Source organism: Suricata suricatta, chromosome 11 (assembly GCF_006229205.1).
Source record: "Suricata suricatta isolate VVHF042 chromosome 11, meerkat_22Aug2017_6uvM2_HiC, whole genome shotgun sequence".
Taxonomy (NCBI): domain Eukaryota; kingdom Metazoa; phylum Chordata; class Mammalia; order Carnivora; family Herpestidae; genus Suricata; species Suricata suricatta.
Window position 1 is genome coordinate 1,982,772 of NC_043710.1, and position 27,141 is coordinate 2,009,912.

At 56.6% G+C, this 27,141-nt stretch overlaps 1 protein-coding gene and 1 non-coding gene across 5 annotated transcripts in view; both read right to left on the reverse strand.

The window, feature by feature from the left end:
- NAP1L4 (nucleosome assembly protein 1 like 4) overlaps positions 1-27,141 on the reverse strand; it is a 38,346-nt gene that overhangs the window by 10,885 nt on the left and 320 nt on the right. For 3 of the 4 annotated variants that reach the window (XM_029915352.1, XM_029915350.1, XM_029915351.1), the window contains exons 2-11: positions 20,569-20,683; positions 12,914-12,944; positions 12,048-12,106; positions 9,179-9,278; positions 7,277-7,418; positions 6,757-6,843; positions 5,351-5,482; positions 4,586-4,657; positions 1,116-1,255; positions 60-205 (exon numbers count right to left, since the gene is read on the reverse strand). In XM_029915352.1, coding sequence (XP_029771212.1) covers positions 60-205; positions 1,116-1,255; positions 4,586-4,657; positions 5,351-5,482; positions 6,757-6,843; positions 7,277-7,418; positions 9,179-9,278; positions 12,048-12,106; positions 12,914-12,927 — 892 coding nt within the window. In that variant the 5' untranslated portion in view covers positions 12,928-12,944; positions 20,569-20,683. Of the gene's footprint in view, positions 1-9; positions 206-1,115; positions 1,256-4,585; positions 4,658-5,350; positions 5,483-6,756; positions 6,844-7,276; positions 7,419-9,178; positions 9,279-12,047; positions 12,107-12,913; positions 12,945-20,568; positions 20,684-27,141 lie in introns of all 4 variants that reach the window. The other variant, XM_029915353.1, reaches the window with a different exon arrangement.
- On the reverse strand, positions 3,900-4,022 carry LOC115272903. The gene has a single exon (XR_003900549.1). It is a non-coding gene; the product is annotated as a small nucleolar RNA SNORA54 (small nucleolar RNA).

Below are 27,141 nucleotides of genomic sequence, written 5' to 3' on the forward strand. Positions count from 1 at the left end.
CGGCCGGGACGGCGGCGCGGGGGCCCCGGCTGCGCGTCCGCCCCGCACAGCGCACTCACCCTTGAGCGGGCTGAAGAAGTTGAAAAACGAGTCGTTGGGGACTTGTTTGGTGATCGTCCTCACCGTGCCTCGGCCCTTATGTTTCTGCTTCTTCTTGATTGTTTTGACTGTGACGTTTTTTCCTTTCTTCCAGTCGATGACGCACCTGCGGAGACAGGCGGCGGTCACACACACGTGCACCTGCTGGGGGGCGCCCGCCCCAAGCCGTCTGGGCGGCCCGCCTGCCCGTCGGTGACGGGGCCGGACGGGAGGTTTGCCACCACCTGGGCTAGGGCGTCCACACAATACCCACGGTTGTCCCCTGCTGCCTCTCGACCCCAGAGCACGCTGAACGAACCCGCTCACGCGCCCGAGTCCCACTGGATGGGCTGCGCCGGGGGAGGGGGTGAGCCCGCCGGCTTCCCTCATCTTCCAGTCACTGTGGCCCCAGAGGCAACCCCTGACAGCATGTGGCTGGCGTCCGCCCTGGACGCTGCTCCCGCCCTGCCGGCCTGGCCGTGGGAGGGGATCTGACAAGGCCGCGTCGCCGTCTGAGCCCCGCAGGGTGTTCACGAGGCTCAGAGCCGGCACACGGGGGGTTCAGGCGAGCCCCTGGCCCCGGGGAACAGGGATCACAGTTCCAACTCAAAGACAGGACAGACCCCAGCCTTCCTGACCGTGTTGCCTGAAATCGCCGAGGTGCCGGACACGAGTCACGCAATCCTACTGCCTCACCAGTTTTCGGAGAAGCGACCGGCCAACACTGCCCGGCACAGACCCCTTCACTCACTCCACAAGTGTCTGCTGAGGGGACGGGCCAGCTCAGCGATGGCAGCCGAGTGTCGGGGCCGCGGGAGCCGGTCCCCCTTTCTGATGAGGGACGAGCCCGCTTGCTCCACACGCGGGCACGTGACCTGGGGGGCGGCTCGCGCCCCAGCACAGGCCGGCACGCCCGCAAACACCAGGCTTTTAACCGAAATCCCAGTCTACCGGGGCTTCTCAGGTCAGACTTCCTGCTCTGGTCCTGACTCCTCTTCCTCAGCTGTTTCCGTCTCCGAGACGCGGCGTCTCCTTACCCGTCACAGTCGACTATTTCAGGACCTTCGAAGGAGAAGGGGTCCGCCTTGTCGGGCTCTGACTTCATCTTGTACGTCTTTGTCAGCACGGCGTTGGTGAAGTAGTCGTTGGGTTCAAAGTGGAACTCTAACACGAAAGACTGAAGACAAGAACTCCGGGTGAGTGCCGCCGAGACACAGGTAAGCGGGGATGGACAGCACGCCGTGTGGCGCGTCCCCAGGCCAGCCCCGCGCCGAGCGTGACCCCGCACGTGACCCACCCCCGACAGCTCGGCAGCGACGGCCACACGGCAAGAAGCCTTGAAGTGAAAACCATGAGCAGAGTTGAAACGCACGACAGGTGGGGGCACGGGCGGGGAAACGGGCGGCGGCCCAGCCCCCTCTTCCCGCCCAGCAAAGGGGCCAGACCCCGAGGGGTGCGGCGCCCCAACAAGGCCACCTCAAACCACACCAGGGACGAGTTCACCCTTGGTTCAGAAAGCACGCTATAACCCCGAGGAAACGTGCACACCGGTGCGCAAGAAGGAGCAGTCCCTGTGAAGTCCAGCAGCCAGGAAGAGAGGCTCCTGTTCTTCTGTCCGCACGAACACAGCGCTGGGCCGGCAGGTGCACCGGACCCTCCGCCAACGAGGAAGTTAAAGTACCATAACCTGGCCCGTGATTCTATTTCAAGGAATTCATCTCATCTAAGAAGGACCCCTGGGCGCGTGCAGCGATACGCACACTCACCTCGGCCCGTCTTAAGGAGACAAAGATGACCGTGGGTACGTAAGTCACAGAGACAGTGTGCAAGACCAACTCTGGGTTCTCACGCTTCTGCCTCTAAGTGCCGAGTGATTTGGGGAAGTTACCCAGCATCTCTGTGCTTTTGTTTCCTCATCTAGGAAACGGAAATAACAATCCTTTCCCTCCGTGAGTTGACTGGAACAGCGTTTATACAAGGTTATAGGCAATGCTTGAAATGTTAGCTATTTCAGTTTTCATTAGAACGGCATACTTATCAAACGAGGAAAAAAACAGATTAAAAAGACTAAGATTGAGTGCTCCTGGCTTCTGGCTGGTGGAGTGAGAGACTCAATCTCAGGGCTGTGAGTTCGAGGCCCACAATGGGTATAGAGAAAGATTATTTCCAACAAAAGTAAAATATTAAAAAAAAAAAAAACCCGAAATAGACTAAAAGCAAACCATCTCCACCAGGGGAGGAGGCAAGCCTGACTGTCCAGAGCATAAGTGACTGGTCTGGCAGAGTAAAGTGTAGTGGAACCCCCTTTCCATGTGGCCCGACCCCCAGGGCTACCACACCCGAGATGGAGGAGGAGCACCCAGTCAGGAGGCCGAGGTCTACCACTCGGGTCTGCTGGGGGCAGGGCCACAAGCTCAGACGGGCAGCCGGGGCCGGGGGCCGGGGATGGGGCCGGGGGGCCGGGCAGCTGGGGATGCTGGGGATGGGGGCCGGGGGGCCGGGGATGGGGCTGGGGGCAGGCAGGCAGCACGCCACACGGGGTTCCTCACCTCTCCCTACGTCTGCACAGACCACACTATTCCCCTGGGTTCTCTGCTGGGCCCTTCGCTACCAGCTCTCCAAGCCAAGAGCACGACGCGGGGCTGGAACCCACGAACTGTGAGATCATGACCTGAGCCGAAGCCGGATGCTTAACCCACTGAGCCCCCCCAGGCGCCCCTTGGAATGCTGATCCTAACGCAGCCCTTTAGACGGGGCGGTGGGCCTGTCCGGGCACTACCCGACTGCTCCGCGGCCCCGAGAGGCCGGCAAAACGAGTTTCCACCGCCGCGGTGGCGCCTGCGACGCACCGTCCCCTCGGCCGCGGTGTCAGCTCGGGGACCCCAGGGAGGAGGAGCAAACACCCTGACTGTGCTGCATTCTGAGGCTGGATGGTTTTTATTTTCCTAACTCTGTCTCAAGTATTCCACACTTAGTTTCAAGAGATGACTGCGGAAGCGGAGGCCCCGGCTGAGCCACTTCCGCCGACGGAGCTGACGCCTCCCCGTGCTGCCCCTCAGCTCGGGGACGGGCACCAGGGAGACCAGCACGGCTCACGGCCCAGCAAACCGAGAGCTCTCTGTAAAGCACCGTAAGACGTGGAGGGAGATATCAGACAGACAGGCAGTCGCCAAACAGGTGTCTAGTAAGAACAAAGGAAAAAAACCAGAACTGACCCAGAAGAGAAAAATTAATAAATGGAGTCCGGGTGCGCCGGGTGCCTCAGTCGGTGACCCGATTCAGCTCAGGTCATGACCTAATGGTTCATGAGTTCAAGCCTCACATCGGGCTCACACTGACAATGTGGAGCCTGCTTCGGACTCTCTCTCTCTGTCCTGCTCTCCCTCTCTCCCCAAATAAACGGAGTCCAGAGGACTCACAGGTGAGAAGGAAGTCTTAGGAAAAAACCTGACACGGCATCTTACGATGGCACGCACGGGAAGGCGGGGCGGGGATCAGACACATCCAAGCCCTGGTCCACAGACTGCCCCACGCGGCCTCCAGGGGGCGCTGTGGCCAGGCTTGCCCACAGGCCAAAGGCCCAGGGAGGTAACCAGCTTAGCCCAGAGTGGGACAGGCAGGAGTGGGAGGCAGGACTCCGCGTGTCCCCCTGCCCCTCGCCTCCGGCAGGGAGCCTGCAGAGCCGGGGAGAGAAATCGCACACAGTGACACAGGCCCTCGTCCGTGATCTGGGGCCGGCACCCTGACAGCGATGGAGACGACCTGGACCCTGGGTCCCAGGGCCCTCTGCACCTTCCCTCAGGCCCACAGCTCTGGGCCATGTATGTCCCCAGGACCTGAAACTAAGAGCCACGAGTCAGTCAGTCATGTGCCCCTGGAGCTGCTATGGCACTGGAGTGGAGCCCGTCAGCCACGGCCAGACTAACAGGCCACGAACAGTGCCTCTGCCAGGCCCCCACTCAAGCAGGGCGGCGGGCGGGCCAGCCTCAGACTGACTTGCACCGCAGCAGGGGTGCAGGAAGGGGGTCTCAGGGCAGTGCGGGCGGGGGGCAGTCCCTGGCATGCTCTGCCTGCGGGGCTCTCCAGGCGCTAGCACCTGGGGTTTCTAGGCAAGAGCGGCCCGAATCTGAGGACACCCCCACCACCCTTTCCGCACACGTCAGAGCCTTGCGTACCTGGGAGACGCTCAGGAGAAAGAGGACGTCGTGCCACCAGGCAGGGGACAGGTTAGCTCAGAAAGCGGTGCACGGCACACAGACAGCACGGCCAAGAAGCCCGCTCCTGCCTCAGACTCCTGCACCTGCCACGTGCAGCGGGCGGCCTGGGCGGCCCGTCAGGCCGCGCAGCACTGCTGGGCAAGGCCCGGGAAGGCCACAGGAGAACCTTCTCGTTCTTGGTGGTCGTCTCACTCAGGACCACCCTGCCAAGTGTGGCCAGCTCTGGGTCTCCCCTGGCTCCGAGCCCCTCACCCTCTCTGAGGCCAGGCAGGAGCTCAGTCAGTACTCACCATAGGCTGCCCGGGGTCTGAAAACTTCACCTTAATGTCCTGCAGGTGCTTCAAGATTGGCTCGTCGTACTCCTGACCACGAAGAGAACAGGAAGGACTTTCTCGTGGGCCTTTTCAAAGCAGCCGCACCCGTGGTGTCCAAGCCTCAGCCGCACACAGCCCCGGACTTGGGACCCGCAGCCCCGCCGGGCTCGGCTCGTCAGGCAGGGGCTCCCTGGAGGCCACCCGGTCTGCTCGCCGACCGCGGGTCTCCGGGACGCGATCGCGCGCCGCCTCTCTCCGCACGGAGTGCCGGGAGCCGTCGATGTCCGGGGGAGGGCGAGAGCCCCGCGGCTCGACGGAGACAGGCGGTCCGCGCGTCTCCGCAGAGAGAACCAGAAGAAACTCCTTGGTCAGCTACTGACCTCGCCGGCCGACCTCCCGGCCGCACGGCTCCCACTCGCGCACTCGCAGTGCGAGGGGAGGGCGCTCTGGGCGGAGGCGGCAGACCAGCAGAGGGGACACGACTGCAAACGGGGCTCGGCTCAGCCCCAGAGCTGCAGGCCTTCCCGCAGCACCGCACGGGGGGGGGGGGGGGGGGTTTCCAGACCTTTCCAGCCATGACCCCTCTGCCGCCGTGAGGCCAAGACCACTCGGCCGAGTTCCTGGTCACAGAAAGCTCAGGCACCACGGACAGTCACTAAGCACTCGGCGGGGGGCGGGGGGAGGGGGTCCCGAGAGAACAGCTGTGCCACCAGGCGCTCCGTGAGGGGCCGATCTGCTCACCTGGACCAGCTCGCTCAGCATGTCCACGTTTCTGAAGATGGTAAACCAGAACTCTGGAATGCCTTTGGGGTCTGGCTCCTCTGCCGCCACGGCTTCCTTCTCGGCGATGACGACTTTATTTTTCACGTCTCCCTAAGGGAGCAAAGATGCAGACGCCGACACTCACCACAGAGCAGCAAACCCACAGAGAGTTCAATGGTTAACACGGAAGGTAAATTCCGCACAAACTTCTATCAGAAGCTGTTCTTTGAACCTGCGTCTCCAAGAGCACCGTGCAGGTCACGATGTTAAACGTCTCTAGGGAACAAGGCATTCAGGGCGCTGCGTTCAGACTCCATGATTCAACCTCACAACAGGGCACAAGGCACCGACTTCGGAAAGGCACCAGCTCCCGGGGACGTCCACCTTGGGACAGCCACCCACCACCAGGGAAGAGACCCTGGTCCCCGCAGCAACAAGGGACGGCCAAGCAGCGCCCGCTCCAGACAGTAAGGAGGTGGCTATTCACATGGGGACAGAAACTCCAGGCGAACATCGGGGAGCTGACGGACCAGCTACGTGCGGCCTGGAAGGAGTCTTCTCTGACATCACGGCCCAGGGAGAGGGCGGGCCGGGGGCAAGCAGGACCCCAGACGGAGCCGCTGGGAGGTGCAAATGCTTCCGCACGAGGGATTTTTATGTGAAATGATCACAAGGGGCTTTTTAAATTAACCAAAGCAGAGTTTCCTCGAGAGTAAGGAAGCGGCCCACAGACGCACAACTAGACGCAGCCTCAAGCAGGCCAGGTTCTCCCACAGGTTTGAAAGATCAACACCTTCAGGCTGTAAGACTGACAGGACGTCAACACAGTGTCCTACACGCGAAGACCACAGGGTAAGACACTGGTTTCCCAAACAGAATCAGGCAGACTGTTACTCGGGCAGCTCGCTGGGGCCTGTCTACAGGCCCACCGGAATGAGACCTGTCCCCAGAGGGCTGGGAGCCAGTGCGGAGGGGTGGGAGCCGGCGTGCAGGGGGGGGCCCCCCGCGCAGGGCGGCTCGGACATCCAGCGCAGGGACTGCTGCCGCAGGCGACCCCCCTCCTCGCGGGGCCATGCTGCCCTCCTGAACGAGACCTCCGCGGAGGTTCTGATCCCTGCCCACCCGGCCCCACGTCCCAGGGCACCACTGTGCCACGAAGGGAGACGTGCCCAGCTGGCGGCTGTAAGGGGCACCAGGCTGCCCGCCAGGGCTCCCGCGCGTAGAAATCCCGGCAAGCAACCTGGGGGTGGCGCTCCGCCTGCGGCGAGGACCCCCCTTCTCGGTGACGTCACGCCCACAATCACACACCGTTCATAGAGGCTTCTTACTTCTAACAGCACTAACGCCACAGGACACAAGCTGTGCTCACGAGAACAGACACTCACGGCCAATTTGTCTTCCTCTTCATTTTCGCTGTGCCACTCCGACTCCGCGTCTGTCGGCTCAACATCCCCGGTGATGAACTCTCTTCTCTTCAAGTGAAAAGGAGACCTTCTCAGAGTTATAGTAAGTTACTCGGGAACTCAAGAAGTAAGTTTGTAAGCAACGTCCATGAAAACCCGTGAACAGTGAATGGTTCTGTAACTCAGGGTTCTGGGGTGCGTGGGGGGCCCAGCTGGTTGAGTGCAGTCCAGCTCCTGGTTTGGGCTCAGGTCATGATCTCACGGTTTATGGGTTCGAGCCCCACATTGGGCTGTGCTGTCAGCGAGGAACCTGCTTGGGGTTCTCTCCCGCCCCGGCCCCTTCCCTGCTGTCTGTCTCTCAAAATAAATGAACGCTAAAAAAAAGGACAAGAGTCTAAGTTTCCGGGCTTAACGGCTCACATTCAAGGACGCGTCCCTGGGCACCGCGGACGGCCTGCCCACAGCCCGGCCCGGAGCCCGCGGGCGCAGCGCAGCCACGCACCTTGTCGAAGAGCGGCTGGTAGAGCGCGGCGTACTTCCGCTCCAGCTCGTGCACCTCCTCGTAGAACTTGGCCTCGACGTGGGCGCACTTCACCTGCAGCTGCTTCAGCGCGTTGATTCTTCTCTTCACTGCTTTGGGTAAGCTGCAACGGGGTAAGAAACAGAACATCCTCACGCCTGTGAAATAAGGCAGAGTTTCCTTAAAATAAGTTCAGCTCTCCACAGAATTAACGTCCTTGCTACAGAAAAGGGCTCCCAAGTGACATTAAAAGACAAACATCCCAGTCGAGAAGAAAGGGGGGGATGGGCAGATGCGGACAGATAATCCACAGAAGAAAAAACTTCAAATAATCAAACCTGGAAGAAAGGTTCAGCCCACAAAACAGCGGCAAGAATGCTGATGGAGAAGACCTGCTGTCTTTTCGTTACCGAGCTAGCCACTCAAGCCAGACAACAGAAACCACGGACTCCTGAGGGCCAAGACCCCGCCGCCGCTCCTCCTGACAGGCGCCCGGAGCCCGGACGTCCCCTGGCCCCAGTGGCTCCACTTGCAGGAAGTGACCAGCCGCACGGAACCGAGACGCGGTGCGTCCGGTCGCGCCTTCACACGCTAGTCAGCACGAAGCGAAGCGTTCACACGCAGACACCGCGGGAAACACCAGACACGGACAAACGGGTCGGTTTCCGTCCAGAGTCCGGTCACTCTGAGCTTCTCTGCCTCCTGATACTTTTCTACATTCTAAAAATACTTTAGTTCACATGCATTAATTTTATAAACAGATGAAAAAAACCACAACCCCCTTTTAACCCATCAACATTATGTTTAACCTGAAGCCCCTGGGGCGGCGCCAGCGGGGCTGCGCCCTCGGGCTCCGGCCTGGGTGCACCCCCTTCCTGCAGAAAGGCACAGGAGCCACCTTCCTTCAGCCCCAGTCCCAGCGCTCCGATGCGCGGCACTGTTTAGAAAGTACTAGAACAGCCTTAAGTCACACAGGACCCCTGCCGCCATGCCCACAGCCAGCTCAGGGTAAGGGTCCTCCACCAGGCCGCCTGACTCCCGTCCCCTTTCTAGGACCTCCGCCGGCAGGACGGCAGGGAGGCAGCGCAGTGAGGGCTGGACGGAACGGCTCACACACAGAACCTCTATTTCTTTTGTGCATTAAGAAAATTTTTTAAATGATTTTTTAATTTTTATATTTGAGAGAGAGAGACAGAGAGCAAGCGGGGGAGGGGCAGAGAGACAGAGGCAGAATCTGAAGCAGCCTCCAGGCTCCGAGCTGTCAGCACAGAGCCCAACGCAGGGCTCGAACCCAAGAGCTGTGAGATCATGACCTGAGCCGAAGTCGGACACTTACCCGACTGGGCCCCCAGGCGCCCCTCTTTCGTGCACTAATCACACAATTATGTTTAGCTTTCAAAATGGAGTAAATTATTGGAGTAAAAATGGAGTAAATTAATGGAGTAAAAATAACAAAGACAGGGAGCGAACTGGACCCTGCCAGCCCACACACGGCCGTGCGCCAGCCAGGCGGTGACTCCACGCTGTGCCCCTGCAGGCACTGGTCGCGCAGCGCAGCCAATGGGGACCACGTCCGTCCACGAGACCTTGCTCCCGCCCCAGACTTCCGCTCCGCGAACGCCGCCAGCAGCCTAGAGACCCTCGGCTCCCCAGCAGCATCAGCTCCACCTGTGGAGAGCCGGGAGGGCGGCGCCCCTGCTCCCCTGCACCCCACCCCTGCAGGCCGCCGCCCCAGCACACCCGGAGCCCAGGCGCTCCTCTTTGGAAGCCGGTGCCTGGCGCCCAGCACCCAGTCTGCTCAGTGAGAAAGGCACCTCCTGCTCTATGAACCGGTCCCCCCGCCCACCCCCCCGGCCGTACGAAGGGCCCCTGCGCGGCACTTACGTCTCGATGTAGCTGGAAGGGGTGTGGGGGACGCTGTCGAGTCGCTCCTGCAAAGCGGCCAGGGCCTGCGGGTCCTGCATCACCTGGCCGGCGAGCTTCTCTAGCAGGAGCGAGAACACGGGCAGAGCGGTTAGCACGCGCCCCGCAGGGCGGCAGCGTCAGAGGGCCCCGCACACGTCCACGCAGCTCTGCTGCTTTAACTTCTAAACGTAGCAAGTGGCTTCTTAAGCACGTTCTCCGAAAATACTTAACGCGCAGTTTAAAGGCTCCGCTAACTACCCGAGTGGTTGGAAACCCGCTGAAAGGTACCTACCTGGAGACGTCTGGTTCTCACCTCAGCTGTTTAAGCCCCAAATCTCCCCGAGGAGGACCGAGTCACTTCCCCGTTTAGGGACCTGCCACCTTGCCAACCACCCCCACCCCGCCATCCCCAGGGGACCCAGGAGCCAAGGACAAGGATGAGGCGACTGTCCCCCAGAGAAAAGCAGCGCGCACCTGCGGTCCGGCCCCCAGCCCAGGAAAGTTCCCGGGCCCCCCCCCTACACTGCCCTGCCCAAACCCGCCTCCTCCGCTCGGCACTCGGCCAACTTCCTGTATCTCACCGGCCACCACGGGCCTGCGCGACCTCCGGCGGACGTGGCAGCGGATCCTAAGCAGCACCTGACCCGGAAGGTAGGCCATACCTAGCGGCTCTGCCTGCCTCCCCCTTTGTAAGATTTTTAAGTGATCTCTACACCCAACGTGGGGCTGGATCTCACAACCCCGAGATCGAGAGTCACGTGCCCCACCCACTGAGCCAGCCAGGCGCCCCTCTTTTTACAAGCAAGTGCTGTGGGCAGCAAAAGACGCCAAGTAGGCAACTCACTTTTAACACTTTTATGATAAACAACTGCCACCATGAAACACCGTGTATGTGTAGTTAAATCTACGTAACTGCACGTGTAACACTGCGCGTACAATGCGTAAGCGTCACATGCATACACAGACACACATCCACTCTCTCTGGCCACTGAAAGGCCTGGAAACAATGACACCTAGCATCTATGCTGTTTCTTAATGTTTCTACTTATTTATTTTTGAGAGAAAGAGCACACACAAGGAAGGGGCAGAGAGAGACAGACGCTCAGAAGCAGGCTCCAGGCTCCGAGCTGTCAGCACAGAGCCCAATGTGGGGCCCAAACTCTTGAACTGCGAGATCATGGTCTGAGCTTCAGTTGGATGCTTAACTGACTGTGGTTTTAAAATGCGTCTCCCTACCAAAACAGGCCCCTCGGACAGATGGCAGATCCCAGGTCTGGGGCAAGGGAAGGACAAGGAAAAGTGGAACGCCGCTTAGCACAAGGCTACGAAGAACTCAGAACTGACGGGGGCAGGACTAGAGGACACAGAAGTCAGCTTGCAGGGACCTCCGCTGGCCCACGTGGGGCAATTTACTTGCCAGAGAGAATGATGGCAAATGATACAAACCAGAGGAGAAATCGGGGCCTACAGGAGCACTAGAGTGGGGGCTGGGAGAGGAGGGAGGGAAAGCCCGTCTTGTTTTATAATGTGTATTTTCAGAGAGAGAGAGAGAGAACGAGCCCGGAGGGGCAGAGAAAGGCGGACAGAGCGTCCCAAGCGGGCTCCACGCTCTCAGCACCGAGCCCGCGGTGGGGTTGCATTTTACCAACTGCGAGATCACGACCTGAGCCGAGATCAAGAGTCGGTCGCTTAACCGACTGACCCGGCGCCCCAAAGGTCTCCGACAGGTGTAAGCACGGCAGGACTGGGAGAAACACCTGTTTGCAGCCACCAGTGTCATTCCTGATTAAAGGATCGTGACCACGCCTCACGGAGAAGCGACAGGTCATTCAGCAGCCGGACCCTCGGGGGGGAGGGCTGCCAGGCGCTGCCGAGGCCGAGTCCTCCTCCTGAGCCCTGACCCGGTCTCGGCCCAAGCGCACCTCCCGCACCACGTCCCTGCCGTGGCGGTCTGAAGCCGCCCGCCCCGCCCGGAGCGTGGACACTCTGCACGACAGCCGTGGCATGCAGCCCGCTGACGTGTCACCGCAGGGAAGGATTCCGGACGCGACCCCTCGCCAGTGTCGGGCTTGGGGGCGGGCGGCGGGGCCGGAGCCGCGGAGAAGCCAGGGGACTGGGAACAGGGCCGCACAGCCAGCTGATGGTGCCGTGCCAGCCCCGCACTGCTCGCTGTGGTCCCGGCGCCACACTGATGACCGTTCGGCCCGCTTTTCAGGAAATTTACATGGAACTGTTTTAGGAGGAAAGAGTCAGGTTATCTACCACGTGCTTTCAAACCATTCAAGGGGAAAAGAGTACAGATGTAGACATTTTTAAATGGAGGAGAAAAGACTTCTATGAATTTATGGATCGAATGATATGATGGAGTCCGGGCTTTGCTCCAGAAAAGTCAGGGAAAGGAGGACACGGGGGGAAAGAGCGATCCCCGCGACCCGCGCCAGCACTGAGTGGGCCGCCCGCTTCCGGAAAGCCTGGAGCTCTGATCAGAAAAGGTTTTTAAGTGAAGTACTGATCTGCAGGGAGCCTGGTGGCGCAGCTGAGCGTCTGACTCTTGACCTGGCTCAGGTCGTGATCTCACGGTGTGTGCGTTCGAGCCCCACGTCGGGCTCTGCGCTGACAGCGTGGAGCCTGCTTGGAATGCTCTCTCTCCCTCTCTGCTCCTCCCCTGCCCACGCTCGCTCTCAAAATAAAAAAACTTAAAACAAATGGAAGGAACGGCGCTCCGAAGGACGGCAGTCCTGGACGGGCACCGCTCCTGCTCCCCCAGCAAACGGCCCAAGAGCAGAAAACGCTCTGCGCCGCGCACAAACTCTCCGACGGTCACCTCTTCCCCGGGCGGCGCACTGACCTGTGTCACTTGCGTTTTTAGCGGCCTCCGAGGCGTCTGGAGGAACACCATCTGAAAAACTAAGACGGCACGTGTGAGAAGTATTACCGCCGCAGGAGCTCCGAACACAGAGCGCAGGGAGGTGGTCTTATCTAACGGTATGAAGCGAGGTCTCTGCAAGGACCCGATGGGACAGAACACAACCGTGGGCGCACAGGTGTTACCCCCGAGACGCTTTCCTCTTACTAAAAAAAATCCTGCCATTGAACACCCCGCCCCTCCCCACGCCACACCCTCGAGTTCTGGTTTCCAACCCTGGCCGAAGCTTGTAACTTTTCACTTTCTTTCCCCCCAAAAATCTGCCCCCCACCCTCAAACTACACCCACTGGCCAACCAGCACGCCTGCTACAGCTTGGGGGGCCACTAAAGGGGTGGAGGCCGAGCTGCCTCAGCGAGACTTTAGGAGACGCTGCCCTCGGTGGCTCTGTAAGCCACGGAAAGTCGCCACAAACAACCGAACGCGCCCCGGACAGGTGGAACAGTCTTCACAGCTGTCTGGACACAGCCCCCTCACCAATGCTAAACCACATCAATCACCACATGAGACCTTCAGAACAGGACACAAAGCAAAACCCTTCACTGGACCGCCAGAGGCCGTGTGATGGCAGGATGGTGGCCAGGACTCCCCGTGGGAGGCACGAAGGCCCAGAGAGCAAAACAACCACTTCCCACCAAAGGTTTTTCAGTGTCAGTACCTGAGACGCTAGTTTTCACGGGCTCACACCCACGAGGGGAGAGCCGGCAGCTGGAGCCGCTGCTGCTCTGGGCCGGTGGTGTGGCTCACGTGTCCCCTACCCTGAAGCCCAGACAAGTCGCCCCGACTTACCTGCTGTCCGCCATCTGAGCGCTCTGGCCCCCTACGAATTGAAAAGAGTTGTAACAATTAACATCAAACATCCACAGAGAACTTTCCGGTGTGCCGGTCACAGGGGCCACCTGTGGGGGTGAGGGTCTACCAGGAGGGGCAGAAGGGAACTTTCTGGGGTGATGGAAATGTTCTAGATCTTGAACGAGGTGGTGGTTTCTTCGGTACATACCCTGTCAAACTCACCGAATTATACACTTAGATGTGTGCGTTTCAGCGTGTGTACATTTTACGCACAAAAAAATTTCTTTTTGGGGCGACGACGGCCAGACTCCGGAGAAAGACTAACGGGTTCTCGCCTGCCTCGCTCTGTGAGGAGCTCTGGCGACAGGACGTGCGTGTGCACTGGGCCAGTTACTCTGGAGCCGGCGCCGGCGCTTCCCGGTGTTTACGCTCATAACCCACAGGACGAGCTCCGGACTTTACGCAGCTCGTCCGCTCCGCTGCGCTGGCACCGCGGCGGCATCGCCTCGGTAAAACCAGGACACAAAACCCGCAGTCGGACCCCGCTCGCAGAAGACACATGTAAGAGGATTATCTTCACACCAGCCAGGCCCCTTTCTACCCGTAAATATTACAGCTGGGCTCCAGGACGCCTAATCCTTCACAAGAACTCGGTACTGGTGAGACTCCAAAACCCTTATACGCACAGCTGAACAGAGGAGGGGAGTCTCAGAGGCCGTAACCGCGCTGCAGAGCCGAGGGCGGGAGGGAGGCAGGGGGCCGCGCCGGCCACCGGCCAGGTGTTACTCTCAGAAACTGCAAAGCGCGAGTCCTCGGTCACAAAGCTTCAGGGTAAAGCAAAACAGCAACAAAACACTCTGTATTGAAGAAAAATAACCAGAACGTATGATCTGCAAGTGTTTTGTATTGAGCTCAACTGCTCAACTGTTTCTCGTAGGCGATTTTGGTTTTGCAGATGCAAAGCAGAGGAATTCAACAGGTGCCGCGAGGCCTGGCCACCCCTGCCCTCCGCCTCACAGCCCCCGCGTTACTGAGAGCCTCCCGTGGTCCCCACCGCCTTCTGTGGAGTCCGGTCACTCCACAGAGAACCAGGAGCCCCGCCCTTCCCAGCCGCTCCGGGTGCGCACACGGCCCCGGGTGCGGGGCCCGAGCTCCCAGTCGACGTGCAGACCATGGCATCTGATGACCAGATCCTAAGAGCTGAGGTGCCCGCCCACCGGGTGCCAGCTGTGGAATCCTGATGGTCTCCCTGCAACACGCCTTTCTCACGCCCATCCGAACGCTTTCACGTGTGTGGATGCCCGGGGCCCCGGCTCTGTATTTACCCGGAACAGCAGGGTCCTGGGTGAAATGTATGGACGGACACCCACGCCTCTGCCAAACTGGTTCCGCACGGACACCGAGCACAACTCAGCCCCCCGCGTAGCGGCGTCTCCGCTAGCACCCCGCTAGCACCCCACGCAGGCCACATGCGGGCCAGTGCTGGGCGGGGCCTGCTCCCTAGAAGCAGCACCGCCAGCCTCGGGGACGGGCTCCAGGTCGTACCCTGGTCCCAACACCTCGTACACCAGCGGGGGCCCCACGTCGACGGGCACCTTCCTCCGCGTGACGCCCGCACCAGCTCCGCCAGGGAGCCAGCTCCCCCGTGTGCAGGAGAGGACACTGGGGCTGGGAGAGGCGACCCGGCCGACCCGCGGTCCCCCGGCTGGGAGGCGGCAGACCTGGGTCTGTCAACCTGAAAGGAGATAAACCGCAGCAAGTTCCATAACCAAAAGAGGGAAACGCAGAGGGGCTGTGACTCAAGAGCAACAGCCGAGTCCACTGATGGTCTAGGGCGCCTGCTCCTGTGGGCCGAGGGCAGCGAGGAAAATCGAGTCGGAGCCATGTGGCCTGTTCGACGGCTCACAGATGGGGACAGACTCTTGGTGGACACTGTCTGGTTCTGTTCCTGTGTTCTGTAAATCAAGCGTTCATAGGCGTGAGCCTGCCCGTCCTGAGGCCGCACGTGCGGAAGTCAGCACTTCCCAGTCTGTGCTCCCACGTGAGAACATGATGCCTCGGGATGTCCCTGTGGCCACCCTCCTCCCCTGCAGGCGACGCCGGCCCGCCGATCTGTATGGGTGTCTTGCAGAGTCACAGACGTCCTTAGCTGGGTGGACGGTGCCCATCAGGACCGAGGAGGACCATCCCCAGACATCTGTCCTCACAGGAGGGACATGCAAGGGGACACTCGAGAAACAGGGACTCTCAGCCATGTCCCTCCCAGTCGAGCTGCAGGCTGAGTCAGGGAAGGAAGTGAGCCCAGTCTGCACCCACTTCTGGGAGCAAGGCCCCTGCCGGACACAAGACAGCACACATTTACCGGGGAGGGTGGGACCCAGGGCCTGACGTCCGCCTATGGCCACTGGGTGGACAACCGCCTCAACCAGCTTCCGCCGCTGCCCACTACTTACTAAGCTGAAGACGTCCCGGGTCCCCAGGGCCTGGCTTACTTCCGTTCGCAGTCTGAGGGCACACGTCATCATCTGTGTGCTGGAGCCAGCCCCCCGACGTGTTAACATAAAACAGCGCTCTTCCCCAGCAGGGCGCCAGCTGCCCCGGCTTCGGGGGCGGCTCGGGACGGGCTGTGGCCGCCCAGAGGCACTGACCGGGGCCGCGCGGGCGCCACGACCACAGGTCCCCGGCTGCCCGAGTCCTGCTCCAACCCGAGGGGAAGGCTCAGGAAGGGCATGTCCAAATCCCTCTGTCTACTAGGTGGCCCAGGAGGCCGCCTGCTTCCAGCGTCAGTGCCTCCGTCCTTGAAAATGGTTAGCTTTAGGTCCCCAGGTGGGGTGCAGGTCCGCTCGGGCTTTCTCAGACGGCACACGTGATGCCAGGAGCCTGGTGGCACAGGGGTTCGTCAGTAACACCTAGGAGGTGCCCTACCAGCGAGGGTGGAGTGGATCTTCACAGAGATGCCTTTTCTAGCAGACGAATGAGCCCGGCCCGTGTCCGGGAGGTGGGCAAGGATATGAAACCCATCCGCCGGGTCACTGGGTAAACCACACTCCCTGGGGCGGTGCTGACAGGCTTCCCCGGCGAAACCCCCAAGACCTTGCACCTTCTGTGGTCCTGCCGGTGCGGCCCACCACGAGTGAGGCACCGACGTTACCGTTTCTCTGGGGACTGATGGTCTAAGTCAGGCACAGGGCTCAAAAAGGAAAACTTTAGACTTTCTAGAAGGATCAGCTTATTACTGGGTCCAAACCAGAGTCCCTTTTCCCTGTGGCACCCACATCCTTTAGATTTCCAACTCTGCTCTTCCCTTTCAGAGGCCGGCTGTCATGCCTGCCTGCCTTGCGCCTGAGGTCCCCGCCAGGGGCGCGCCTTCCGCGCCACGACTGAGGCTTGGTCAGCGGAGCTCATCCGGGTGGCATTTCTCACAGGGGCATCCGTGAGGCAGAGTCCTGCGGCTCCCAGTGAAGCAGACTCGCCACACCCAGCAACAGCTGGAGCCACTGACAGCGGCATGCCGGCCGACAGATTCTGGACGGAGGAGCCGTTCTTCCCCCCACCACGTCCAAGTCAGCATCCAGTGCGGGAATGATTCCAGGAGTAGAATCCAGTGATTCGCCCCCGACGTGTAACCCCCTGCACCGATCCCAGCAAGCGACTTCCTCAATGCCCTGTGGCCCACCCCCTACCCACAGCCCCTACAGCAGCCCGCAGTTTGTTCTTGTATTTAAGAGTCTCTTTTGTTTTGTCCCCCTCCCTGTTTTTATGTTATTTTTCTTCCCTTCGTCTGTTTTGTATCTTAATTTCCACACATGAGGGAAATCATACGACACGTGCCTGTCTCTAACTTCACGTAGCCTAAAACCCTCGAGCTCCATCCGCGTTGGCGCCAACGGCAGGGTCCCGGTCTTTCTGCGCGGCGAGTAACACCGGGTCCGCGCCCCGCATCTTCGCCCGTTCATCTGTCAACAGTCATTTGGGCTCTTCCCACGCTCTGGCTGATGTCGACAGATCGCGCTGCTGTCAGCGCTGGGGAGCGCGTGCCCCCTGGATAAATGCTGAGCAGTGCACCTGCTGGGCTGCAGGGCAGTTCAGTTTTTACCCGAGGGGCCTCTACCCGGCTTTCCCGAGCGGCTGCGCCAGCTGCGTCCCCGCCAGCGGTGCAGGAGGGGTCCTCTTTCTCCGCGCCCTCGCCGACACCTGGTGTGGCCCGAGTTGTTCGTGTCGGCCGTTCTGACCGGTGTGGTTTTGATTTCTATTTCCCTGATACTGAGTGACACTGAGCATTTTTTCAGGGTCTGTCAGCCATCTGGAGGTCTTCTTTGGAAAAGTGTCTGTTCGTGTCTTGTCCATTTCTTCACTGGAGGAAGAGCCACTCTCTACCTCCCCTGCAGGCGAGGAAGCCCCGGGGGTTCCCGAACATGCCAAGGTCATGGGCCCCTCCGAAGGCATGCTGGGCCTCAGCGTCCGTGTTTCCTGGACTGCTTCCGGCCACGACACGCACGTGCTCTAGTGAAGGCGCGTGATGCGACTCGCTGGCTCCAGCAGACTGAACGACCCCACAGCTGCCATCGCACGCCCCGCACGGAACGCAGCGCGCTCACCGCTGAGCTGAGAGCCAGCAGCGAGCCAGGCCAGATCCACGTCCGCAAAGGGGCTTCCTGTGACACCTCACAGGGGCCAGCGGGCGGTCCGTCCAAGGCAGAGAGTCACCGGCGAGGAGGAAGAGGGGGAGCAGGCCTGAGACGGTTCCAGGGAACAAGAGGGACGCGAGGGCGGCCAGCGAGAGGGCTCCGCAGGAGGGGGGAGCTGCTGCGGGGCACGGGGCGCGGTGCGAACCCAGGGGAGCCTCGACAGCCCCGGCGCAGATGGCGCGGAGGTCCTGACAGCGCCCACAGGGGCCTGGCCGCCAGCGGAGGCGGCCGAGCTCCGAGGCCGCAGGGACATCCGCGGGCAGCGGCCCGGGTCTGTGAGGGCCGAGCATTGGAGCAAGTAGCCTGAGGGCGCCCCCGCCCTCGTACACAACAAGGAGAACGGGGAGCTGGTGACTTGGGTCCCCGTGAAGGTGGACCTATCAGCTTCCTTCAAAATCTTAAGGTTCCATCGGTCATCCCAAAGGATGGGTCGGGTTTGGTGTTCTCCAGTGCGGCGTGAAGGGACCATTACGAAGTCCGGAATCCAGGGCCACCCAGGGGCCTCCGTCAGTTAAGCACCTGACTTAAGCTCAGGTCATGATCTCCAGGTTCATGAGAAAGAGCCCCACTCGGGCTCTCTGCTGTCAGTGCAGAGCCGGCTTCAATTCTGTCCCTCTCTGTCTCCACCCCTCCCCCACTCTCTTCCTCAAAAATAATAAAACATTAACTTTAAAAAGTTTGGAATCCCACTGGGACCAACAGTGCCTACGGATTAGAGATGACAGAGCGAAGGACCCGCAGCGTTGCTGCCTTGCCACGCCGGACAAATCTCCATCCTTGGCCAGAGGGGCTCCTATGGGTAACACAGGGAAGCTACGGGGAGCAGGGCAAGGGGAGCAAATTCTGATGAGCTGGTATATTACGCTTTACACCCGGTAAGGCCTCTACTAGTCTTTTTCTTAATGTTTATTGTTGAGAAAGACAGAGTGTGTGAACAGGGGAGGGCCAGAGAGAGGGAGACAGAATTTGAAGGAGGATCCAGGCTCTGAGCTGTCAGCACAGAGCCCGATGTGGGGCTCAAACCTACGAACCACGAGATCATGACCTGAGCCACGGTCAGATGCTTAACCGACTGAGCCATCCAGGCGCGCCGCGCTTATTATTATTTACAGGACGCTGATTTATTCTTGGAAGAGGTTTTGAGAGGTCGATCTGGATTATTAGAGGAGGAGCATTATGAACTCTGCCTCCGCGTGTGGAGGATTTTGCCCAAAAAGTGGGGGTACTAGGGGATGGAGATCAAAGTCCAGTCGTCTTTGGTGTGGAGTGCAGGAAGGGAGATGAGTTTTCCTGAGTACTGGATTTGAACTCAAGAACGACTTCCCCTTTGGAAGGAAAAACAAAATGCGGTGTGCATCCCCAGGAATTCTCACCCTCGGTCAATGTACGGGAGCTAGACCACTGAGAGGAAACGGCTGGCGGCGCTGCGAGGGCCCCGGACAAGGGGTGCGGGCCGAGAAGCAGGAGCTGTGCTGTACCCGAGGCCCCACACCTGAACATGCGCATTACTCCGAGGAAGGGACAGTCTAATTTGCGGCTGGGCACTGACAGAGCAGTCCCTGCGCTCACTGACAAGCTGAGAAAATCTGCCCCAGTCTGGAAGGCAGTCTTCCCACCCTATTTACTGCCCCGCCCGCAGGCTGAGGAGCAATCCCCGCGTGTCCCCAAAGTCCCATCACTGGGGTGGGTTTGGCCATGGCTCCTCGGGGGGGCTGCAGCCCTTTCCACAGCGGGCAGACCGTCTGCAAAACTGATGTGGCCCTCATCTACGGCAGGCCCCGTGCTCATCCTGCACCGGTTATCTTGACCAACCGTTTTCATTCCTGCCTAGTCCCATTTACAAATGGGGAATTGAACCTCCCCTGGGTGGGCTCAGCATCTGTGGGCAGCCTGGAATTTCCTTGACAACCACTTGGAGTCCTGGACAGTCATATAACAGCCATAGACAGATTCAGCTGGCTTCCGGGTGCATGCCTGAATCTCATTCTAGTCCACGGGCTGGCCTCGGGGATGACTTCGTGTAGACTTTTGGCTACACTGCACACTTGACCTTGTGAAAGGGCTGGTGGCCGGTCTAGTTCAAACCCTAGAGACTGTTCAGTGGTTTTCCAACTGGCAGCATTCATCCAGCACTGGGCTCGACCATCCCCAACAGGCATGGGGACTAACGGACAGAGACCACAGACCAGGCTGGTGAACTCCTCCACCAACCTATCAAGATCCTCAGCTGCCTTGGGAAAGACCTTAATTATAGGCTTAATTACAGCCCTAAGCTAAGCTTTTTGTCCACAGGTACAGGAAATTTGGTGGTTTAGCAGCACCCTCACAAAGTCTACTTTTGAAAGGAAAGGTTTTAATGGGCTTGGCTGGTGAGGTTTCAGTGACAGGAGAGAATGTAAGTTCAGAGAGAGAGGAGGGGTGATGAGGCAAAGAGAGGTGTGGAAGGAGGGGGGCGGTGGGGCGGGGGAGGAGGGAACCTTGGCCAGCACCAAGAAAGAAGCCTCTAACACTTTATTTTTATGCACCTTTAGTTGTTTATTTGTTTCAGTCACTTTGGAAACAATATTTGGTAAAGATGCAATTTTAGCATCCAGAACGTGTTTAGAAACCTCCAGATACCAACGAAAATAACTATCCCATTTGGACTGTTTAATTTTGTAGCCATGGTCTTCTAACTCGGGAGGGAGGAAAAACAAGTCTGAGGAGATGAAAGGTTTCCCAGAACGGCCGTCAGAGCTCTAGGTTACCCATCTTAGTAAGACTTGTCCACACAGTCAAAAATAGGCGTGGAAGGACCATCATCTCTTACCGTAAAACTGCCCAGGGTTTCTGAAAGGGGGCTGCTCTTAGAACATTTAGATCACTGGGACCCCATTAAGGTTAAGAACAAGAGTACGGACAAATCCTGAATAAAGTCTGCGAGTTCAACCACAAGAAGGGCGCTTGATATCGGAGGAGACTCACCAAGTGGAACGTTACGGTGACTCGCGGAAGCAAAGAGCACCAAGGGCCCCAGGAGTCGCACCTCCCCCGCGGCTGGCTCCTTCAGATCCCACTTCTGACACCATGCAGCATAAGCCTAAAACAGAGAGGAGGACAAGCTCAAGACAGCAGACACTGAATGAACTCGCGAACAGCAGAGGATCTGCAATTTGGGACAGGCAGACTGCGGCGAGCCACAGAGGAGATCACTAAAGGTTAGGGCGGGCTGCTGTCATGGGCAGAGTACAAACGTGATTTCATTAGCCTGAAAATTTCACATTTGAGAGATCCTTGGTGGACACTCACCGGTTGTAGAATGAGTTTTGATCTTCTGGAAACCAAGAGTTTCTGGGAAATCAGTCTGAGTCTTTATATCTGATTTTTTCTGAGACCATGTGTATGAGAGTCTCCATTTCATTCCTTTAGTTCCATTTTAGATTAAAACCTTTGCACATTTGAAATCTGGACCCTGCCGAACTCTCCCTACCACCAGAGACCACTTCACGTCCTACAGACACTTCTACCTGCTCAACTCAGGATAACTGCTGTTGCTGCTGGAAGACAGGACAGTCAACAGCTCGGTCAGGATCAGGGTCCCAGGGTGCAGCGGATTCACGAGAAACAGGCTCTAGAAGTGGAAGAGTAAACACACCCCTCCCATGCTGCTCACTCTGGGGTCCCGGGGCCCTAAACAGCCTGTAGGACGAGACGTGACCGGTGAGTGATTCCACGCCCTATTGTAGGACACAGGCCGAAGAGCCTCACCTGTTCTATGGAATGACACCACTTCAAATTCAGACTCCTGTGAAGCCTGTGATCCACTTTATTTCCAACTACGTGAAGCCATGTGCTAGTTAATACTACTTCTGGTAACATGACAACAAAGCAATTGCATCAGACCCGACGCAAATGTGTGCACATTTGCGCACGTGCATACGCACAAAGTGCTAAATCAAGGAAAGGAAAACAAAATGATGAGTTTAAACAATGGAAAAGAAACTACTGTTGAAGACTAAACAACCATAAAGCCGGAACTCAACATCTGGAACGCCGCAGGCACACAGTACTCTGGCTCTGAACCCTATCCCTACCGTCTCCTAGCTGTGGAAACCGGCTTTCAACACCCACAGCCGAGACAGTGCTGGCCAAGAGGCTGTCAAGAGGACAGAATCACGCGCAGCACCCAGTGTGTGACCCGCTCAGGGCTGCCTCCGCGTTACCAACGTGCTTACAGGTCACCATGCTGCTTGACAGCAGACCAACAAGTCACGCTGTTCCCAACACCTTCCCCTTCTCAGAAGGAAAAGCAAGCGGTGACAGAAAGGAACTGGAGGTCCACTGGTCAGTTTTCACGGCTATAAATGATTTACTTCCATTTAGCAATTCCAACTAATTAAAATACAAAGTCACAGGGCGTCTGGGGGGCTCAGGTAAGCATCCAACTTCAGGTCATGATCTCACAGTTCATGGGTTTGAACCCCACAGTGGATTCTGCACTGACGGCTTGGAGCCTGCTTCGGACTGTATATTCCCCCCCCAAAATAAATAAACTTAAATAAAATGTTTATTAAAAAAAATACACAGTCACCAGGAACTACCACATTTGCAGGTTGGAGAAATACCCATCTGTTTTAAATGTCAGTGCACTTGACCTAACATCAAAATCCCAGCCTCGAGCCTCACCTGAAGGCTCCCAGGCCCCATGTGAAGGTTCTCCTACGTCTAAAAGGCAATCATAGTAAAATATGAACGGGTCCCCAGGCAAAAAGAATACGTAAACTCTGAAAAGAAGACAGCAGTTCAAGTCCCTCCTAGGGCTAAAAACTGTAACTGAGTCTAAGATTCTAAATTTGGATTGGCACGCACATTCCTAGGACTATACAGATGAATGTTTTGCTTTTATTTATGTAAGATACCTCACAAACAAGTTTATGGATTTTTGCCCCAAACACAAAAACTGTTTTCAAGGGGGAAAATTCTTAGTTTTTGTAGCAAATTGTCCACCACAACTAAATTCCCATCTTTTCTTTAACGGCGATGTCTTGTTCTGTCCTCACTCAATTATGCTTTATTTCTCATTAGAACGAGAACTCACAGTATGGAGGGAAGCGGATTTCTTTTTTTTTTTTTTAATGTTTATTTTTATCACCTGTTTTGAGAGAAAGAGCAAGCAGGGGTGGAGCAGAGAGGGGGAGAGAGCTCCGATAAGGCTCCCCAGTGTCAGGGCAGCGCCCACACGGCTCAGTCCCAAGAGCTGAGAGATCACGACCTGATCACTTACGTCGGTCACGAAAGTGACTGAGCCATCCAGGTGTCCCACATTCCTAATTTTTAAAACACTTTGTCTATAACTAGAATAATCTTATAATTTCAAACTGGGCCACTTTTGAGAGACAAAGGAGTAAGCTGGGGAATATGGTCACCCTTCAAGTAACGAGAATTAAAAAAAAAATTTTTTAACATTTATTATTGAGAGACAGAGCATTAGCATGAGAGGGTCAGAGAGAGAGGAAGACAGAATCGGAAGCAGGCTCCAGGCTCCGAGCTGTCAGCACAGAGCCCGACGCAGGGCTCGAACTCACGAACCGCGAGATCATGACCTGAGCCGAAGTCGGCCACTTCACCGACTGAGCCCCCCAGGTGCCCCGACATAACCAAAATTTGTACACATTATCTATCTTAAATCCAGTCAAAGAGCCTCAATATCCTCCCATGAAATAAATGAATGACTAAAATTAAGTCAAATGTAACCAATGCTTCTGTAAGACTTTAGAATTTCATTCTAACTGTAATTCTCATTACTCACGCGGGCCCTGTAAGTCTAAGGGATGGCGATCCTACCCTGTCAAGCTGATCAAGTCCAGGTCTTCCCGGAATACTGGATCATGTGGTGACTTAAGACTACGTCAGAAAGGACAAGAGACCCAGCTGGGTGGAGAAGCAGTCAGGACACCCCTGCAAGAAACCCCTCCGTCTCCACCCACAACGCGCGGCCACAGAGGAAGCCGTGAGGTGGTGCAGACCTCCTCACACCGCCCGGGTTTGTCTGTCTGTCACTGCGTTCCGCGCCAGAAGGAGGGACGGCGCTGGACGCAAAATGCAAGCAGGCAAACTGAACATGCCTCACATAAACAGCCAGATAACTTAATAAGGCTCCCACCTAATAGAGATTGTTAACTTAGCAGACCATTCACTTAGCCAAAGAAAAAGAAGAAGAGAAACAGAAGGGAAAGAGAAAGGTGTGCCCAGGTCCTAAACTCATAAAGGTGGTCTTGAAAGTAGGTTCAAACTGATTCCAACCCTACCTAGTGACTGATAATCTACTACACATGCTCTTCCTTTCCCTTTGGGCATTTATAAAAACTTGTAATTAGAAAGTCATCTGCACAGGCTTCCAGATGAACCGGGGCTGGCAAAGCGTCACTGCAGCCGGGGGCTTGCTCTGGGGGGGTCACTATGTTTGCAGGTGTTTGAAACTGTGTAGTTTTTGTCTGTTTTAAAAGAATGGATAAACAATGCACGTTTGTCTTTCCACTGGAGAACAGGTTCCGGGAGGCGGCAATCCCGGGACCGGTGGGGACCTGGAGGGGCCAGCGCCGTGGCACCCGGGGCCCACGGGGGACTGAAGACGCAGCAGTGACGAAAACCCCATTTCCGTTCCTTAACCAAACACTATTTTTACTCAGGACAAAGTGGTTCTTCACTACGACAGTTCCTATTTCCTCTCCTGCTCTCTCTTCTCTGCGAGTCACTAGTCGAGGAGTGAATGAGGCAAACATTTCAAAGTCTTCCTTAGGCCATATTTAAAAGTCTTGTCACTGTGTGAGCTCTTCCTTTTCCACCCCACTTAAAGATCAAACACCCAAGTCCCTTCCCCTTTTCTACCTTTCTTCTCAAAAGCACTCATCACCACCGAACTTGTTTAAGTGGCCCCTACAGAAATGTAAGAAAGCGAAGCCCCTGTTTCGTTCAGTGCGACGCCCCGGCCTCTAGGGCTGAGTTCAGCACGCAGAAGAGACTCCCGAATGAGTGGAGGGATACAAAGCATTGAAAGCTATTTTCCCATACACACGATGTTTTAATTCTTTTTAATGTTTGTTTATTTTTGAGAAAGAGCAGGGGAGGGACCCAGAGGGGGACAGAGGATCTGAAGCAGGCTCTGGGCTGACAATGGAGAGCCTGGCATGAGACTCGAGCTCATGAACTGTGTGATGACCTGAGCCAAACACGGACGCTCAGCCCACTGAGCCTCCCGGGCGCCCCGCACACGCAGTGTTCTACAGCAGAATTTACAGCCTCGCTCTCACGACGTCCGTACGTAAGCCCCCGAGGCGTTCAGTCCATCGCTCCATCGCATGACTATTTAATTGAAATCGTCTCATCTTGTCTGAAACAGGCTTTTTAGAGAATATTATAATGCACAGTGCATTAAAATAAAAAGAAAGGAAAGTCAGGAAGTCGGAACGGAAGTACTTTAGTTTCGAGAGCTGACGGGGTGCGCCAGGAGGAGGAAATGTAAGGCTTCACGGTGAGGGGTCACGATCACAAAGTACAGATCACAAACTGATCTCGTGTACAGGTTTTCTGACTACAAAAACACTCTCCTGTGACTAAATACTCAGAAAATTCACAATCCAACAGCAAAGTAAAGCAGCCCCACCTTCTCGGAAGAGGGTAAGGGGACACTCGATGGCTGTCAAACGAAGACAAACTTCTGTCAGCACAACCTCCTTAAAAACCTCCTACAGCCAAACAGGAAATCTTCTCCACCCACTGACCAGGGCCCCCACTCCAGCGTGCAGGAGGCAAGCACCTACTAAACCAGGAGAGCACGGCAAGCGACGGTCAGATGAGGGCGCCTTCCCGCGGGGATCCTGCGCGACCACCTCGAGCACCTCCCAGTGGTGGAACAGCCAAGCCAGGAGGTACCCACCAGCCTCTCGCCCTGATGCCTAAACCCATTCCCCACTTAAAGTGAGCACCTGTCAGACAGCAAGTCCAGACCAAACTCCCCCCAAGCCCCTTGCTGCTGCCTCGGGACTCCGACCTGGGCCTTCGCTAGTGCTGGTTTGGAGCAGTACGGGGTTTTGCCCATTTCATGCAGCTGGCAGCTCCTAGGCCTTCAGGGATTTAAATCACCCTCCTGCCCACAGACACTAAACTACTGTTCCAAAACACACCCAAAAACCTTTAGGTTCTCTGACAGAAGTTTTGGCAGGACAATATAAGCTTATGAAAGTTTTCAGGTTTGTTTGTTTGTTTGTTTTTAATTTTTAAGAAAGAGAGAGAGGGAGATACAGGCTCTTAAGCAAGCTCCATGCCCGGCAAGGATCTTGGAGCCCAATGTGGGGCTTGATCTCACAAGTCGTTAGATCACGACCTGGGCTGAAATCAAGAGTCGAGTGCTTAAACAGCTGAGCCGCCCAGGCACCCCTGAAAAGGTTTTAAACATTTAAAAACTGTGGACAATGAACAGAAAGGAAAAAAAATCTGGAAGTAAGTAATTCTGAACTCTATTAAGCGACTTACACATTTATATTCAAGGTCACCTCCTCCTGATACTAGAAGACCATCAACGGCTCAAAATTAGAAAAATGTTGATGATCTCGGTCCCTCCACCAGCCGGCCAGAACTGCAGGAATGGGAAACTGATCTGCTCTCAGCATCAAGAGGCTGTTAAAACCCTGACGCACTAACTGAAATACTGTAATTAAAGACTCGAGTCCAAGTTCACAGGTTGTAATGTGTTGATAAACACACCCCAACCCCCATACTCCATCTCTATAAAACCACGAGCTGCGTCCTACAGATAAAAACCTCCAAACTCAAAATACCACGGAGTCTGCTAATCTAAAGCCAAATCGCAAACTAAAAAACACCCTTACGTGTTTAAAAGATGATAAGGCTAGAGCACGAGTCATCTTTCCACAATTCCGTCCACAGACCCCATCCAGGAAAAGGTGACTAGAGAGGCTATTATACCAAGGACTCAATCTCTCCAACCACCATCCTATATTCGTTCAGAAAAACAATGCAACATTCACAGGTGTGCTTAGATGTTACTTTGTGATACAGAGATGCAGATAACCACACCCAACCTGAATCAGTATCACTGGTAAACAGGGGATGAGCCTGCAAATAATGTGTGTCATAACAGGTATTTAAAACAGCAACATACTGTTGAAGTAACTGCCGTTTTACACAGAGAACTATCTTCAGAACAACTATTTTCATCAAACCCGAAGAAGAGACCTTAAAATCCTCAATCCTCTGCCTGAATGTCCCAAAGTAAATCTGGGAACGTTACAACTCCCATAACCTACTTTCTCCCTAAAACGACTCCCTTTTGCCACTATAATCTTGTAAGGAACTTTACAACAGCATTTCTACCGACCAAAGCCTCTTCAATCGATCCTTTGCAATAGCAGAATAGAATCCTTTACCTCAAAGGAAGAAAGAAAAAGAAATTCCTTATCCCCAAACAAGTAAAGAAGCAACTAGTAAATCGAGAAAATGCACGTTCTGGGGCTTCCACCCCCCGCCCCCCCCAGCGAC